We start from the raw sequence: 15,532 nt of genomic DNA, 5'->3' as shown, positions 1-15,532 counted from the left end.
GGCAGTGCTGGAGTTTCTGCAGTGCGGGGGAGATAAAGGTCTAGCCATCAGTGCCCTGAAAAGCCAGATATTTGCGCTTAGTGTCTTTCTAGAAGACCCCTTAGATGAAAACCCTTGGGTGGCTAGGTTCTTGAAAGCTTTAGGCAGGCAGAGGCTGGTTTGCAACCCCTCTTTTCCAATGTGGGGTTTATTCTTCGTTCTGCAGGCGCTTATAGGAAAGCCGTTTTGAACCCATTGTGTCTTGTTTTGGTGAAGTTTTTAACCCTCAAGACAGTATTTATTTATTTTTTTGTGGCGATCACTACTATCAGGAGGGTTAGTGAATTAAAAGCCCTCTCAATTGGAGCTCCCTTTCTACAGATTTTTCCAGATTGTATAGTTTTTAGGACAGATCTGGCTTTTTTGCCTAAAGTGACCTTGAGGTTTCATAGAGACCATTTTAAAAAGAGACCAAGAAATCATTTTACCAACTTTCTGTTCAGGTCCTGTGGGTGAACAAGAGCATAACTTTTATAAGTTACATGTGTTAGGTGTGTCCTTCAGTACATGGATAGTACAAAGCAATTTAGGAAGTCTGATTCCTTCTTTGTTTTGTTTTCAGATGCTAGTAAGGGTTCTAAAGCCTCTAAACCAGTGGTTCCCAACTCCAGTCCTCAGGACCCACTAACAGGCCAGGTTTTAAATATTACCTTGGGGAGCTGTAGACTAGAGTACTGCAATCACTGAGCAGCAAATTATGTCACCTATAATGTATTTCAGTTATCTTGCAAACCTGGCATGTTAGTGGGTCCTGAGGACCGGAGTTGAGAACCACTGCTCTAAACGTTCATTCGTTAGAAAGCTTAGGTTAGAAATTAGTCAGGCCTACATAGTAAGCGTTGGGGAGGTCCCGGCATGTTTCAGGGCACACTACACTAGGGATATGGCGACTTCTCAGGCAGAGAGGTCTGGTGCTTCGCCAGAGCAGATCTGTCGGGCAGAAACTTGGTCCAGTTTTTCGACCTTTTACTAAGCTCTACAGGCTGGACCTGTTGTCCGCTAAGGATCAGGCTTTTGGGCATAAGGTCCTTCAAGCGGTGGTCCCACCCAAAGGGTAAGTGCTCGCTTATCCTCTCAGAGGTGGCTGTCCTAAAAGACATTTAGGGACAATCTAGTTACTTTTACCGGTAACGTCTTTTCCAGGAGTCTTTCAAGACAGCACCGTTACCCACCCAAAGAAGTTATGGACATAAGACCGTCAGGAAATTTGAGGTTAGTATGACTTTTTTTTTGTCTCCCAAGTTAGCAAGAGGTACTTTTGGAGATCTGAGGGGTGCCGGCTGATAGAGGGTTTAAATCTTCTTGGCTAAGACAGTGTTTCCTGCGAAGGGAGGAGCTAAGGTCTCTGAGGTGGCTGTCCTAAAAGACTGTCTACTACACAGTTGGTCATCTTTATCCAAAACCCATTTTACTGCATTTTCTGCTTCTGCGTGATTAATAATAGTACATAGTGAATGAATATCTGCAGTCGCTAATATACTCCGCTCTGTCAGTTGTACTTTTTCCAAAAGTTGCAATAGGTGCTTCATATCTCTGAGGTATGCTTTTGTTTGTTGGACTAAGGGTTGCAGGTACCCATCGATATATTGTTTCCTCCGGGCGCCAAATGATCCAATTCCAATAACTATAGGTCTTTCTAGCGGCTTTACCGGATTTTTGGGACTAAATATATGATGTGTACTTGTACTTCTTTGTGGGATTCTCTCTGAGTACTGTATATGTACCCTCCATCCTCAAGCAGCCTCTCTATTTATTTTTTTATAGTCCATTTTAGAAATGACTACTATTCCTCCTCCCTTGTCTGCTGGTCGAACAACTATATCCCTCTTTTTCTCTAATTCTCATATCCCCTTAGTGATTATATATCGGGTCTTTGTGTTCTTTTATCTTTAATTCCTCCTGATCTTCCACGCCCATTCTCTTGAAAACATCTACAAACTTGTTCTCGTTTAGCTGCGGGTTGAAGGTAGACTTGTTTCTAAGGTTGCCATGTCTAATCGCTTCTTCACTGTTTTTTCCCATTTTTATGCCATCTTTTTTTGTTTCCGTTGACGTATATTTTTTGATATTGCTCTTTGGAATATACTTCTGTATGCTTATATAGGTCAACTTTTATTGGGATTTTTAGAGGGTGCAAATTTAAGGCCTTGGTCTAATAAATTTTAATTCTTCCTTGGATTGGGAGATTTGGCTGATATTATAAATCCCTTCCCCTATTAATCTCTTTTTTTCTTCTTTCCTTCTCTGCGTCCACTCTTCTTTTTGGTGTTCTTGATTCGTGTATGGGTCTGTCCTGTTCCCCATCAGTCGAAAAAATCCTCATCATGTGGTGGTGCTAGTCTAGAATTATTTCTCAGGGGATCAAATCTATTCTGTGTAGAGACAGGGCTATAAAAGGGATAGATCCTATCTCCTGTGTTGTAACCATAATTATTTTCATATGGTTTGCCCCAGAAGGGGCAAACCATATATGAATAATAAAGGTTTTTGGGGCGGTCACCATCGTCCTTGGCTTAAGAACATACCTAGAGAACAATTACTTTGGTTAAGCAGAAACTGTACAGAGATGAAGACATTCATGGAACAGGCGCAGAAAATTGGTAAGAGATTTGCGGATAACTGATATGCAAAAACAGATTTGACTCGTAGCAGAAATGGATAGAAATATACTCATTAAGGACAAAGCTAGAAGGGATCAAGAAAAGGACTACACTGGGTCCATAGTACTAAATTCCAAAAGGCAAAGTAAGAAAATAGAGAAAATGATATCCAAACATTGGCCTATCCTACTGATTGATAAGAAATTGAATAAAATCCTCCCAAATAAGGTGCAATTTGTATACAAAAGAGCCCCTAACCTAAGGGATAGGATTGTGAAGGGTGTCATTGATCCACCAAGAAATATTATCCCTACTTTTCTGGATCAAAAAAGGATTTTACAGCTATGGCCAATGCCAGGGCTGCAAAAAAACAATAAGGAAAATTAGGAGGTGAAAATACTTCCAATCTACAGTCACACAGAGAGAATACGAAATTAAGGATATGATCATGTGCAATACAGAGGGTGTCGTTGACTGTATTCAGTGCCCTTGCAATTTAAAGTACATTAAAAGAACGAAACGCAACTGGCCAAAAGAATAAAAAAACATATTTATAACATCTCTATCGGATTCAAGAACCATCAGCTTTCAGGATATTTCAGGGAAGTCTATAACAAAAGTCCCATTGGACTTGGTTTTTGGGGTATAGAAAATTTCACAAACATTGGAGGGGGTCAGATAAAATCAAAGCTCCTTAGTCAGCATGAATCCTGATGGATTTATGAGATAAAGAAATTGAGGCCCTATGGGCTCAATATAGATTTTGATCTTAACTGTTTTATTTCAGATAATTAAGACCAGGGCTTTTTTTCAGCGGGAACGCGGGGGAACGCAGTTCCGGCACCTCCAGCACTGAATGTATGTAATAGCAAGGGGTGTGCTGGAGGGTCTATTGATGCTGGGTGATCTATTGTCACTGGTAGGGATCTGGTTTTGTGTGAGGGTCTATTGTTGATGGTGGAGGATCTATTGTTGTTGGGGGGGGGGGGGTCTTATGTTGCTGGTAGCGATCTACTTTTGAGGGAAAGGTCGATTATTGCTGGCTGCTGGAGGGTCTATTGATACTGGCTGCTCTGAAATCTGTTGTTGCTGCTGGGGGTCCAGTGTTGCTGGGAGGTGGTACTTTCTTGTGGGTGGTCCATTGTTGCTGTGTGTGGGGGGGGGAGGGGGGTGTCTGTTGTTGTGTTTGGGGGATATATTGTTGCTTGGGGGGGGCCTTTTGTTGTTGGGGTGGGGTCCATTGTTTCTGGGGGAGTCTATTGTTGTATGAGAGTTCTTTTGTTGCTGGCTCCAGGGGATCTATTTTAATGTTTTTCTTGTTGTTATTAGGCAAGAACAAATTACATATAAATCATTTAGGACCACAAAATGATTCTTGGGGCAGTACTGGGAGGTGGGTGGGTAAGGGTGGAACCAAGGGACGGTGCTTAGAGGTGGGTAAGGCATAGAGACAAGGGGGGACTCAGAAGGAGGGAGTTCCTGCACCTATTGTCTGAGAAAAAAAGCCCTGATTAAGACTATAGTTTCACTTTTCACCTTGGGTGCTGTCTTATAGGTTATTTTTTTTCTTTTTTTTGTAATATTAGACACATCTAGAGTACACATCCATGTCTCCATTTTAAGGGTTCCTGGTATGCAGGTTACCTGTTAAAAACTGAACATTTCTTTCTGAGATTACAAATTAATATATCCAGATGCCCAATTCAGGATCAAAGAATGCATGGAGGTAAAAAACCTACGGCCTTTTCAACCACTTTAATGTGATACCTACGTAAGCATGTATTTAAAAAAACATTATTGCAATAAACAGAACAGTGATCTGGAAAAATGCTGAGTATCTTTTGTTTTTTTTTCCCTACTGCGGTAGTTATTATTTTGGAAATGCTAATCAATTTGATGATCGGAGTTGCCTATCTATAACATTTCTGGAATAAGTGTGTAATAATATATGACGTTTCTGTTTTCATGGTTTCCCCTTTTCTGTTTTTTCAGGTTGCTGAAGTCTTGCAGATGCCTGCTATGCGAGTTTATGAAGTGGCCACATTCTATACCATGTATAACAGAAAACCAGTAGGAAAGTACCATATTCAAATTTGTACGACAACGCCTTGCATGCTTAGAGATTCTGATTCGATATTGGAAGCCATCAAAAAGAAGCTTGGTAAGTCTCCTAAAAATCTTATTTTTTTTCATTGTCATAAAAGTTATTTAATGCCTTCTCAATCATCTTGTATTGCAAGTCTCCCCCTTTTTTTTTTTTTTTTTTTTGTTCTTTATTTTTTTTTATTTTTTGTAAAGTGCTGCTCAAACTGGCACTATATAAATCAACACCTTTTTCAAGTTACAGCTTACACCTTATGGACATTCTGGACTTTGATTTTTTGCATTTTGGTTTGATTGTTCACGTTTTACTTTGTGCACATTTACTCACACACTTTTAGCACTGCACTATTTTTCTTACTATATAAATCCTGTATGATAATTTGTTAGATGCTAAAGTGTTGTCCATGAAGTTGATGTGTTGAAAGCAGAAACAAAATGGGCAAGCGTAAGGATTTGAGCGACTTTGACAAAGGACAAATTGTAATGGCTGGATGGCCGTCAAACCTTTTTGGACAGTGGACCTCTGTGCAGGCGACAGCAACTACCAGGATAGGTAGATGAGAAGTGGAAAGATCTCTTTTCCCCCTTCTGTTTCTCTCCTCCCTCCTTCTTGTTTTTCACCCTTTTCTCTCCTATTTCCTCCACCCTGCTCCTCTTCCCCCCCCCCTTTTTTTTTTCTTCTGGCTCAATATGGTGGAAGGCATTTTGGGATAACGGGAATAGGAGGGGAGACTAAAAAGATGCATTGGCTGTGATATATTATGACCTCACAAGAAGTTATCCACAGGCCTCTACACATACAACAGTCTTGTTTCACAGAACCCGAGAAAGTGGAGGTGGATACCCACAAAACACATCATATTTATTGCATTGTTTCCCCTGAGTGGACCCTAATATCCATCTGGGAACCTTGCTGTTGAATGGAGGAGAATACATAGCGATTGACTGTGAAACACACGGAAATACGTTTTATGTATCCATATTTATGTAATATACCTGTAAATGTATGGTGCCAAGTCCAAATCACACTTGTTTTTTAACTCTTGAGTGAAATTTTAATGTTAACGGTAGGGCATATTTTGGTACAATTTTTGGCACCTTTAAAGACCCAGAAAAAACAGTTTGTATTTATTGCTATGTAAGCACCCTTTTTAGCTTTTAGTTAAATGTGTTTTCCAACAACTCCTCCATAATCTGCATTGAAATCAGTGGAATTTCGATTTGTGTTGACTGCTGTCTTTTTCTCTTGACTAAATGTTAGAGGTAGGGTGCTGTAAGTGCAAAGAAAACCTGACATTTCTGAAAAAGAATTGTAGTCATGCTGATGTTTTGGTTTTACCACTTAATTTTTGGGTAGACATTTTATGTCTGTGGTAATAGTGACACGTGTCCAGACAAGCTGTGTTTTGTGATTCCAGGAATCCATGTAGGAGAGACCACACCTGATAAACTGTTCACCTTGACTGAAGTTGAGTGTCTAGGAGCTTGTGTAAATGCACCAATGGTGCAAATTAATGACAACTACTATGTGAGTATATGGATTTAAAATGTTCATTTGGTCTTCATTTTTCCTGTGTGTCTGAGTGTCCTTCACTTTGTTCTGCCCGACGTCTATTAAAGAGGAAGTAAACCCTCCTCTGACACTTGTACCTATAGGGAAGCCTATTAAAGAGGAAGTAAACCCTCCTCTGACACTTGTACCTATAGGGAAGCCTATTAAAGAGGAAGTAAACCCTCCTCTGACACTTGTACCTATAGGGAAGCCTATAATAAGGCTTACCTATAGGTACTGTAAATATCTCCTAAACATGTACCGTTTAGGAGATATTTACCTTAGATAGATCCAGTGACGTCACTGGAGCATGCGCTCTGAAGGAACGGCTGCTGGTGCCGTTTCTTCAGAGCCCCGTGCCGTGACTGTCGGCTCCTGCGCGAGTGCGCGGGAGTGACGTCACCGCTGCTCCGGCCAATCAGATGGGCGGATGCCGCGATCCCGGAAGACGGGCGACTGGAAATGTCGCCCGTCATCCAGCTAAGCGGGCGGCACGGCGGGGGCTCGTTCTAAGGTAAGTACATGCGGCCACAAAACTGCTATGAATATGGCCCAACACAAATTGTAAACTTCCTTAAAAGCAGGGATAGGCACGGAGCAAGGCTGTGGTGGACATTTTCCAAAGTACAGACCTTTTGTGAAGGATACCAAGGTACATTTCAAATTAAAAACATCAAAAAACACGCTGTCTACTCTCTGGCCTAGTTCTACAAGTACAAATAAGTTTAAAATAACATTTATATAAAAACTGCTTGTCGTATACTGTTATGAAATGTTTAAAATATTTTTAAATTCAAGCAGGGTCCCCTTAGAGCCCCCTTTAGAGCAGGCCAGAGTCCCCATAGAGCCCCCTTTAGAGCAGGCCAGAGTCCCCATAGAGCCCCCTTTAGAGCAGGCCAGAGCCCCCTTTAGAGCAGGCCAGAGTCCCCGTAGAGCCCCCTTTAAAGCAGGCCAGAGTCCCCATAGAGCCCCCTTTACAGCAGGCCAGAGCCCCCTTTAGAGCAGGCCAGGTTCCCTCCTAGAAATCCCCTTTGGAGCAGGCCAGGGTCCCTCCGAGAAATCCCCTTTGGAGCAGGCCAGGGTCCCTCCGAGAAATCCCCTTTGGAGCAGGCCAGGGTCCCTCCGAGAAATCCCCTTTGGAGCAGGCCAGGGTCCCTCCGAGAAATCCCCTTTGGAGCAGGCCAGGGTCCCTCCGAGAAATCCCCTTTGGAGCAGGCCAGGGTCCCTCCGAGAAATCCCCTTTGGAGCAGGCCAGGGTCCCTCCGAGAAATCCCCTTTGGAGCAGGCCAGGGTCCCCAAAGATCCCTTTTTACTAGGGCTGTTCACACCTATAGATCCCCCTTTAGAGCAGGCCAGGCAGGGTCCCCAATATATCCCCCTTTAGAGCAGGCCAAACAGGGTCCCCCCATAGATCTCCTTTAATGATCCGATTTAAAATTCTGGACTGGCTGTTATAAAAGGACACACACTCACGGTGCAGAATGAATGACGAGTTGACTTACTCGCGTCTCTCACGTGAAGCTGGGGCCCGGGCGGGCTGGGGCATGCTGCGCACTGCAGAGACCAGTGGCAGGCACGGCATGGGCAGCAGGTTAGAGGAGGAACTTGGAACATCCTTCCGTTCTCCTCAGAGTCCTCCACTCTAAAGGACTCAGGGCCTGGGGCGGGGCAACCAAAGCACAAGGTGCAACTTGAGCAGTAGTGGACCTGATTGGGGCGGGCAGTGGCAGGGAGGTGGAAGTCAGCTGTGACTGTCACTGACTGCGCCGCAGCAGAGCCTGCAAGGACCACTTGCAGACACCAGTGTCCATGTACACCTTACTGATCCCTGCTTAAGTGTTTTTTTTTTTTTTTTTTTTCCAATATTTGGTAAAAATGCGTTTACACCTTAGTGAACACGTGGCCATAGAAAAATTTGACAGCGTCTCTTTACTGGACTTTTTTATAACTTTTATCTTCCCAAAGAAAAATCTCCAACTCTTCACAATCCGGCCTTTATTCATGTCATCAGTTTTCAGCAGCACCTATATTTTGTGAGCAACTACACTGAATAAAATAATAAACACAACACTCTTTTGTTTTTGCCCCCATTTTTCATGAGCTGAACTCAAAGATTCAAGACTTTTTTTTTCTATGTACACAAAAGGCCTATTTCTCTCAAATATTGTTCACAAATCTGTCTAAATCTGTGTTAGTGAGCACCGAGATAATCCATCCACCTCACTGGTGTTACAAATTAAGATGCTGATTAGACCACATGACTATTGCACAGGTGTGCTTAGACTGGCCACAATAAAAGGCCACTCTAAAATGTGCAGTTTTATCACACAGCACAATACCACAGATGTCACAAGATTTGAGGGAGCGTGCAATTGGCATGCTGACTGCAGGAATGTCCACCAGAGCTGTTTCCCGTGAATTGAAGGTTCATTTTTCTACCATAAGCCGTCTCCAAAGGCGTTTCAGAGAATTTGGCAGTACATCCAACCGGCCTCACAACTGCAGACCACGTGTAACCACACCAGCCAAGGACCTCCATATCCAGCATCTTCACCTCCAAGATCTTCTGAGACCAGCCACCCGGACAGCTGCTGCAACAATTGGTTTGCATAACCAAAGACTTTCTGCAAAAACTGTCAGAAACCATCTTGGGGAAGCTCATCTGCATGCTCGTCATCCTCATCGGGGTCTCGACCTGACTGCGTTTCGTCGTCTTAACCAACTTGAGTGGGCAAATGTTCACATTCAATGGCATCTGGCACTTTGGAGAGGTGTTCTCTTCACAGATGAATCCCGGTTATCTTAGATCTTTGAGTTCAGCTTATGAAAAATGGGGGCAAAAACAAGTGTTGCGTTTTTATAATTCTGTTCAGTATATTTTCAGGGATAAAACACATGAAGGGCAACATTAGAACCAACATATCTGAGCACCTTTAAGAATTAATTGAGCATTGCTACTGGATCCATCGAACCAGATATTGATGCATTTTTTCTAAATCCAAAATCGTGTCAAATTTTGCACTAGTTTTTTTTTTTTTTTTCTTTTATAATAAACAAAAAAAAAATCCCAAAACCTGAAGTTTTATTACTCAGATAGGTACATTATCTATATCGGTGATCGTTCACTTGTGATCTGCCTGACGTTTTCATTGGCTATCCTTATTGTTAGTGTATTTTATGTGTGGCCTAAGACAATTCCTCCTCTTCCAATGTGGCCCAGGAAGGTCAAAAGGTTGGACATCCCTGATCTAGACAAATTCCAGGACTCAGGTAATCAATGTGCCCAAGCAATTTTACACCTGGCACCGTTCTAAAACCTTTTGTACACTAGATAGTACCGATTTGGCTTTAAAATTCTACATTGATCTTTACATTTTGATGCATTCATACTCATCAAATGAGTTTCTTCTCTATTCCCCTGATAATGCTGGGATTAGCTTTTATGTCCCTGGTCCTGATAAGCACCTGGAATGTACATGTGCATCTGATAATGTCATTATTAGCTATTTTATATAAGCCAATTTTTGTTTCACGCTTATTGGTTCTTCAAAAGCTGACTACCATATGTCTTTAAGCTGGTTTATAAACATAGCATACTAATGCTTTTGTAAAGTACTGTATATAATCCCCTGGTTAGTGTTCAAATACAGAACATGTCTTTTAGAAATACATGTATACGGCAAAACCTATTCTTTAGATGATACAAAAAGTTAAAGCTAGAATTGTAATAAGGCTAAATTACAGACAAATGCTGGACATAGTCTTGTATTTAGCACATGCATTTAGAATTGCATTATATGATATCATAAGGTTCAAATCTGTGAACACTTTGAGTGAAGTGTTACTACCCACCTGGACCCACACTTATTCTTGTTTCGCTTACTGTGAACCACACACAGAGGGATTGTTTTTGGTAGTATTGCATGCTGATATTTCCCAATTGGCACTTGCGTGTATATATAAAGCCTAACAAGGACAAGCTGAACCTATAAGGGAAACAATATGGATATTTTTGCCTTGAAACTATAAATACATTTTTCTTAACACACAAATTCTGTTTTAATAAAAAAAATATTTTTCCCTGGATGAAAAATGACACAGCCAGGTGCACCTGGTTAATGGAAACTTTGTTCCTTGTTCGATTAATCATATCCACAGTATATTAACATTAGCTTCTGTGTATGTACATGAGTCACGACAGCATGGAATGAGATTTCAAGTTAGTATTGTAAATGCTGATGTCAGAAGCATTCAACCATTCTTACACATTTAAAATATATTTATAGTCCTCTGCAAGGGCTTGCTATTGCTTAGAATGTTTGCTTCGCATATATCAAGCTTTCTCACCAGGGTTCCCCCAGAGGTTGCTAGAGGTTCCTTGAGCAGTGGCAGGTTGATCTTATGACTACCCATGTAAGGGGGTATTTGTTTACTAGCCACTAATGAAAGGGGACACTTCCCTTAACCAGTGAGACCACAGTCTGAATTTCCCTTTGCATAATTCTAATTGACGTATAGAACAAGGGAGTATTGGAGAATTAGCTTTGGGTGTCAAAAAAAAAACAAAACGGCATATCTATTTACATTAAACATCTTACAAATCTTGTATTTTTTTGTAAAATATAGAACTAATGATTTTTAGCAGGGGTCTCCTGAGATATCAACATTTTGAGGGTTCCTCCAGGGTAAAGAAAGGCTGATCTAGGTTGGAATTGTTGCTGTGTTACTAACTACATAATCAACCTGCTAACCTCAGACTTTAAATACAGGTTTTAGATGTGCAGATGGTGTTTATTTTGTAGAGAATGGAGCACATGCACACCAGATAAAAGATGGCTTTTGCAGCTTACCACTTCCTCCAAGTAAATAAGGTGACAACAAATCTGTTATGGAAGAGAAGTCTTCATTCGTATAAAAATTCAAGTGGCAGTTAGGAACTTGATCGTAGTTTAGGATTAACACACACAAACAGTTTGTCAATTATGAATGCAGGCGGTCCCTGGGTTACAAACGACACCTACCTACAAACGGAGCGAGACAACAGGAAGTGAGGAGAAATCTACCCCTAGGAAGGGAAATTCACTCCTGTAAGAGTTCTCATTGGAAAAAGGTGTCTCCACTGAAGCTTTATTACCAATCCTTGCTTCCACAACAACCCAAAATTTTCAAAATCCAATTGTCACAGGGACAGAAAGTGAGGTGAAATCTTCAGAACAGGGGTAGAGACAGCAAAACAAATGTTACAAGGGTGTTAACCCTTCCCTATACTATCTAAAATACGTAAAAATTATTCTTTCGGCTGGGGCTACACCTAAAAAAATGTACCTGTTCCAAGTTACAAACCAACTTGAGAACAAACCTGCAGTCCCTATCTTTGCAACCCGGGGATCGCCTGTAGTGAGAATGTGTATTTATAGAAGTTGATTTCCCATTGTTCTGTTCCCAGAACAAAGTCTTCTGAGGCAGCATGCTTTACAATAGTGTCCAGAATAGAGTGGAATCATTTTAAAACGTAGCTAATGTTTATCAAAACTTAAGCAATCAGATAAACCACTGTTGCACAGTGAGAAAAACAGTCTGGTTGTTTCTAGTGGTACAGGTGCGATAAAGCCCTAACTCCCACCAAAATATTTTTTCTAGCTTTGGAAGTGTTAGAACTTCTAAATATGCCTTGGTGAGGTGACTTTTTTCTGTCTGGATTTAAAAAATTGGCTGACACTTGTCTGCCGGATAGGAAGACCACAATCATATCCTGACTTTTAAACCTTACTCTATCAGCTAGAAAAAGTATTTTACAGGGAAGAATTCTGTTCTATCTCACATTCATCAGGGAGACAAACTGAGGAGAAACCGCCAGAATTTGGACCAGTTTTTGCCCATTGTCCAAAACAAGTTAGGTTTTTACTACCCAATACCCTGATGTTCTATTAGGTCAATATTGACAGCTTTTTGACAATAACTGAGCTGTAGTCTCTTGTTGGCTGCAAAATGAGACTGGTGGGCTTGATGATCAATAGCAGTGCAGGGGGGGGGTGGCAGTGTGAGGAGGCAGGCCAGTGTTCAACCGGGAGGGTGTGTGGTTAAAGCGAAGTTGCAGCCTTTTCTGTGTTTATTAAAAGTCAGCAGCTACAAAAAGTGTAGCCGCTGACTTTTAATAAACACACACTCACCTGTCCCACCGTCCAGCGATGCAGCCGCCCGAAGCCTCGATCCTCTCCTTCTGATCTCGGCGGTGGCGCCAGCTTGCTGCTTCACAGCCGGGTACGCACTGCGCATGTGCGAGTTGCGCTGCACGTCTTGATTGGAGGGAGCGCGAAAGGTCAAAACTAGGTTCCCCTGCCCCCCCTCCCCCCAAAAAAAATGACATGCCAAATGTGGCAGGTCAGGGGGTTAGGACTACCTAAAGCGGAAGTTCCACTTTTGGGTGGAACTCCGCTTTAATAACTGCCTAACCGACATCTAGGGTTTTTGAACTCCCCTGGCACTTTGATTAGAAATTTGAGGTACTGACTTTACTGACCTGGGTCCACCTTATTACAAAAAGTGAATTTCCTCCCAAATGAACCTTGGCTTATGAAAGCATAATTTGGCTGGTACTTAAAAACTACTGTTATTAACTACCAATGTGATATGGTAAAGTAAGCTTGATCCTTCCTTTGAATGTGCTGTCAACGCAGGTTTAATGGACATACCCTTTTTTTTTTTTTTTTTAACCACAGAGTGCCACAACACACAGATGGTAACCATAATTTTGTGTTGTGCTAAAACACGGCTGTTTTGGTATTTTGGGGTACCATTCGAAAGTGAATGGTATTGAAGTAATGTGGAGAAATAAATGCTGTTACCACAAGCATGGGAATGTGAATTTAGCCTCAGGGGTTCCAGAGGCACAGGGAAACCACTTTTGACATTTGTAACTGTTATGTGGGTACAGGCTTGTGGATTTTTATCTCATTCTTATGGTGGTTATGGCTTTCAGTTCTGTAAATACCTGCACGTTATAAAGTATCTCACAAAAGTGAGTACGCCCCTCACATTTTTGTAAATATTTTATTATATCTTTTTATGTGACAACTCTGAAGAATTTACACTTTGCTACAATGTAAAGTAGTGAGTGTACAGCTTGTATAACACAGGGTTCGTACGGTCATGAAAATCCTGGAAAAGTCATGGGATTTTGACATGACACTTTCCAGGCCTGGAAAAGTTATGGAAAATGAGTAAACCCCACTAAGTTTTGGAAAAGTCATGGAATTTTGTGCAACTATTTAATTTAGAAAATGCCCCCTGTATTCTGTGTGAGCGGGGAACAGTAAGTGGACTATTTTCTCTGTTTCGGGTTTAGGCGGATTAATCAGCCGCAGCGCACTGTACAGCTGAAGCCTGGTCACTGGCCTCTTCAATATGAATAGACCGTGACAGGCTGGGAACTCTGCGGTGGATTGATCTGCTGAAACCTGAAACTGAGAAGTGCACTTACTGTCCCGCTCCCAGGGGCTTACCAGCGGGGGGGGGGGGGGGGCGTGTGCACTGGGGGGTGTCAGCTGGGCCACTCGGATCACCGCACTGGGGGGTGTTAGCCGGACCACCTGGATCGCCGCACTGGGGGGGTGTCAGGCCGGTGTCCGCCGGGCCGCCCGCATCGCCGCACTGATGGGTGTCAGGCCGGTGTCCACATCTTTGTGAAGAACTTCTTAGAAGGCAGCGGCAGGAAGAAGGTCAGTGCCTGAAGAGTCTCGTTTTGTGTGCTGGATAGGAGGGGGATGGGATGGGGCAGCTGCATAGAGATGAATTGAACTTTCCATATTTATTCCTCATTCAGTCGCTGAATGCTTGTTATTCCTCTCAGCGGCTGCAGGAGGAATATGGAAAGTTCAATTAATCTATATGCAGCTGCCCCATCCCCATCCTATACAACTTCCTTTGCTGGCTACCTCAGTGCTCTTTAGCCCCCCCCTCAGTGCTAATAACCCCCCCCCCAGTGTTATTAACCCCCCCCTCAGTGCTTTTTAGCCCCCCCAGTGTTCTTTACCCCCCCCTGTGCTCTTAGCCCCCCCCCCAGTGCTCTTCAGCTCCCCACAGTGCTTTTCATCTCCCCCCATGCTTTCTGGCTCCCCCAGTGCTCTTCACCCCCCTGTGCTCCCTGGCTCCCCCCTCAGTTATTTCCAGTTTCCCCCCCCCCCAGACAGTGCTCTCCAGTTCCCCCCCTGTGCTCTCCATCCCCCTGGTTTTCCCTGCTTCCACCCCCCTGCGCCTTCCAACCCCCCTGCAATGCTTTCCAAACCCCCCCCCCTTATTCTCTCCAGTCCCCCCCCCTCTGTGCCATTCAGCTCCTCCAGTGCTCTCTGCTTCCCCTGTGCTCTCCAGCCTCCCTAGTGCTCTTCTATCTTCTATCACGTCCGCAGTTCTTGACCTTCTCTTGTATCATGTCCGCAGTCTCTGACCATCTCTTGTATCATGTCCGCAGTCTCTGACCATCCCCTGTATCATGTCCGCACTCTCTGACCATCTCTTGTATCATGTCCGTAGTCTCTGACCATCTCTTGTATCATGTCCGCAGTCTCTGACCATCTCTTGTATCATGTCCGCAGTCTCTGACCATCTCTTGTATCATGTCTGCAGTCTCTGACCATCTCCTGTATCATGTCCGCACCGCATTCTCTGACCATCTCTTGTATCATGTCCGCAGTCTTTGACCATCTCTTGTATCATGTCCGCAGTCTCTGACCATCTCTTGTATCATGTCTGCAGTCTCTGACCATCTCTTGTATCACGTCTGCAGTCTCTGACCATCTCTTGTATCATGTCTGCAGTCTCTGACCATCTCTTGTATCATGCCTGCAGTCTCTGACCATCTCTTGTATCATGTCTGCAGTCTCTGACCATCTCTTGTATCATGTCTGCAGTCTCTGACCATCTCTTGTATCATGTCTGCAGTCTCTGACCATCTCTTGTATCATGTCTGCAGTCTCTGACCATCTCTTGTATCATGTCTGCAGTCTCTGACCATCTCTTGTATCATGTCCGCAGTCTCTGACCATCTCTTCTACCATGTCCGCAACCTTTGACCATCTCCTGTACCATGTCCACAGCCTCTGACCACCTCCTGTATCATGTCCACAGCCCCACACTTTTTTTCCCAGGACTTGACTCCTGAGTATAGATAAGAGTAAGAGTAGACAAGAGTAAGCGCCGCATTTGTGCATCTGTGCCATCCATACCAGTCCACCTGCACCTC

At 43.1% G+C, this 15,532-nt stretch overlaps 1 protein-coding gene across 1 annotated transcript in view; it reads left to right on the top strand.

The window, feature by feature from the left end:
• Positions 1 to 15,532, top strand: part of NDUFV2 (NADH:ubiquinone oxidoreductase core subunit V2) — a 77,350-nt gene that overhangs the window by 34,818 nt on the left and 27,000 nt on the right. The window contains exons 5-6 of the mRNA XM_082257366.1: positions 4,632 to 4,800; positions 6,161 to 6,270. Coding sequence (XP_082113492.1) covers positions 4,632 to 4,800; positions 6,161 to 6,270 — 279 coding nt within the window. The remainder of the gene's footprint in view (positions 1 to 4,631; positions 4,801 to 6,160; positions 6,271 to 15,532) is intronic.

The sequence above is a fragment of the Pelophylax lessonae genome (assembly GCF_965119305.1).
Source record: "Pelophylax lessonae genome assembly, chromosome: 5".
NCBI lineage: Eukaryota > Metazoa > Chordata > Amphibia > Anura > Ranidae > Pelophylax > Pelophylax lessonae.
The sequence above is the reverse complement of the archived record's forward strand: the minus strand, read 5'-3'. Positions and strand labels throughout refer to the sequence as shown.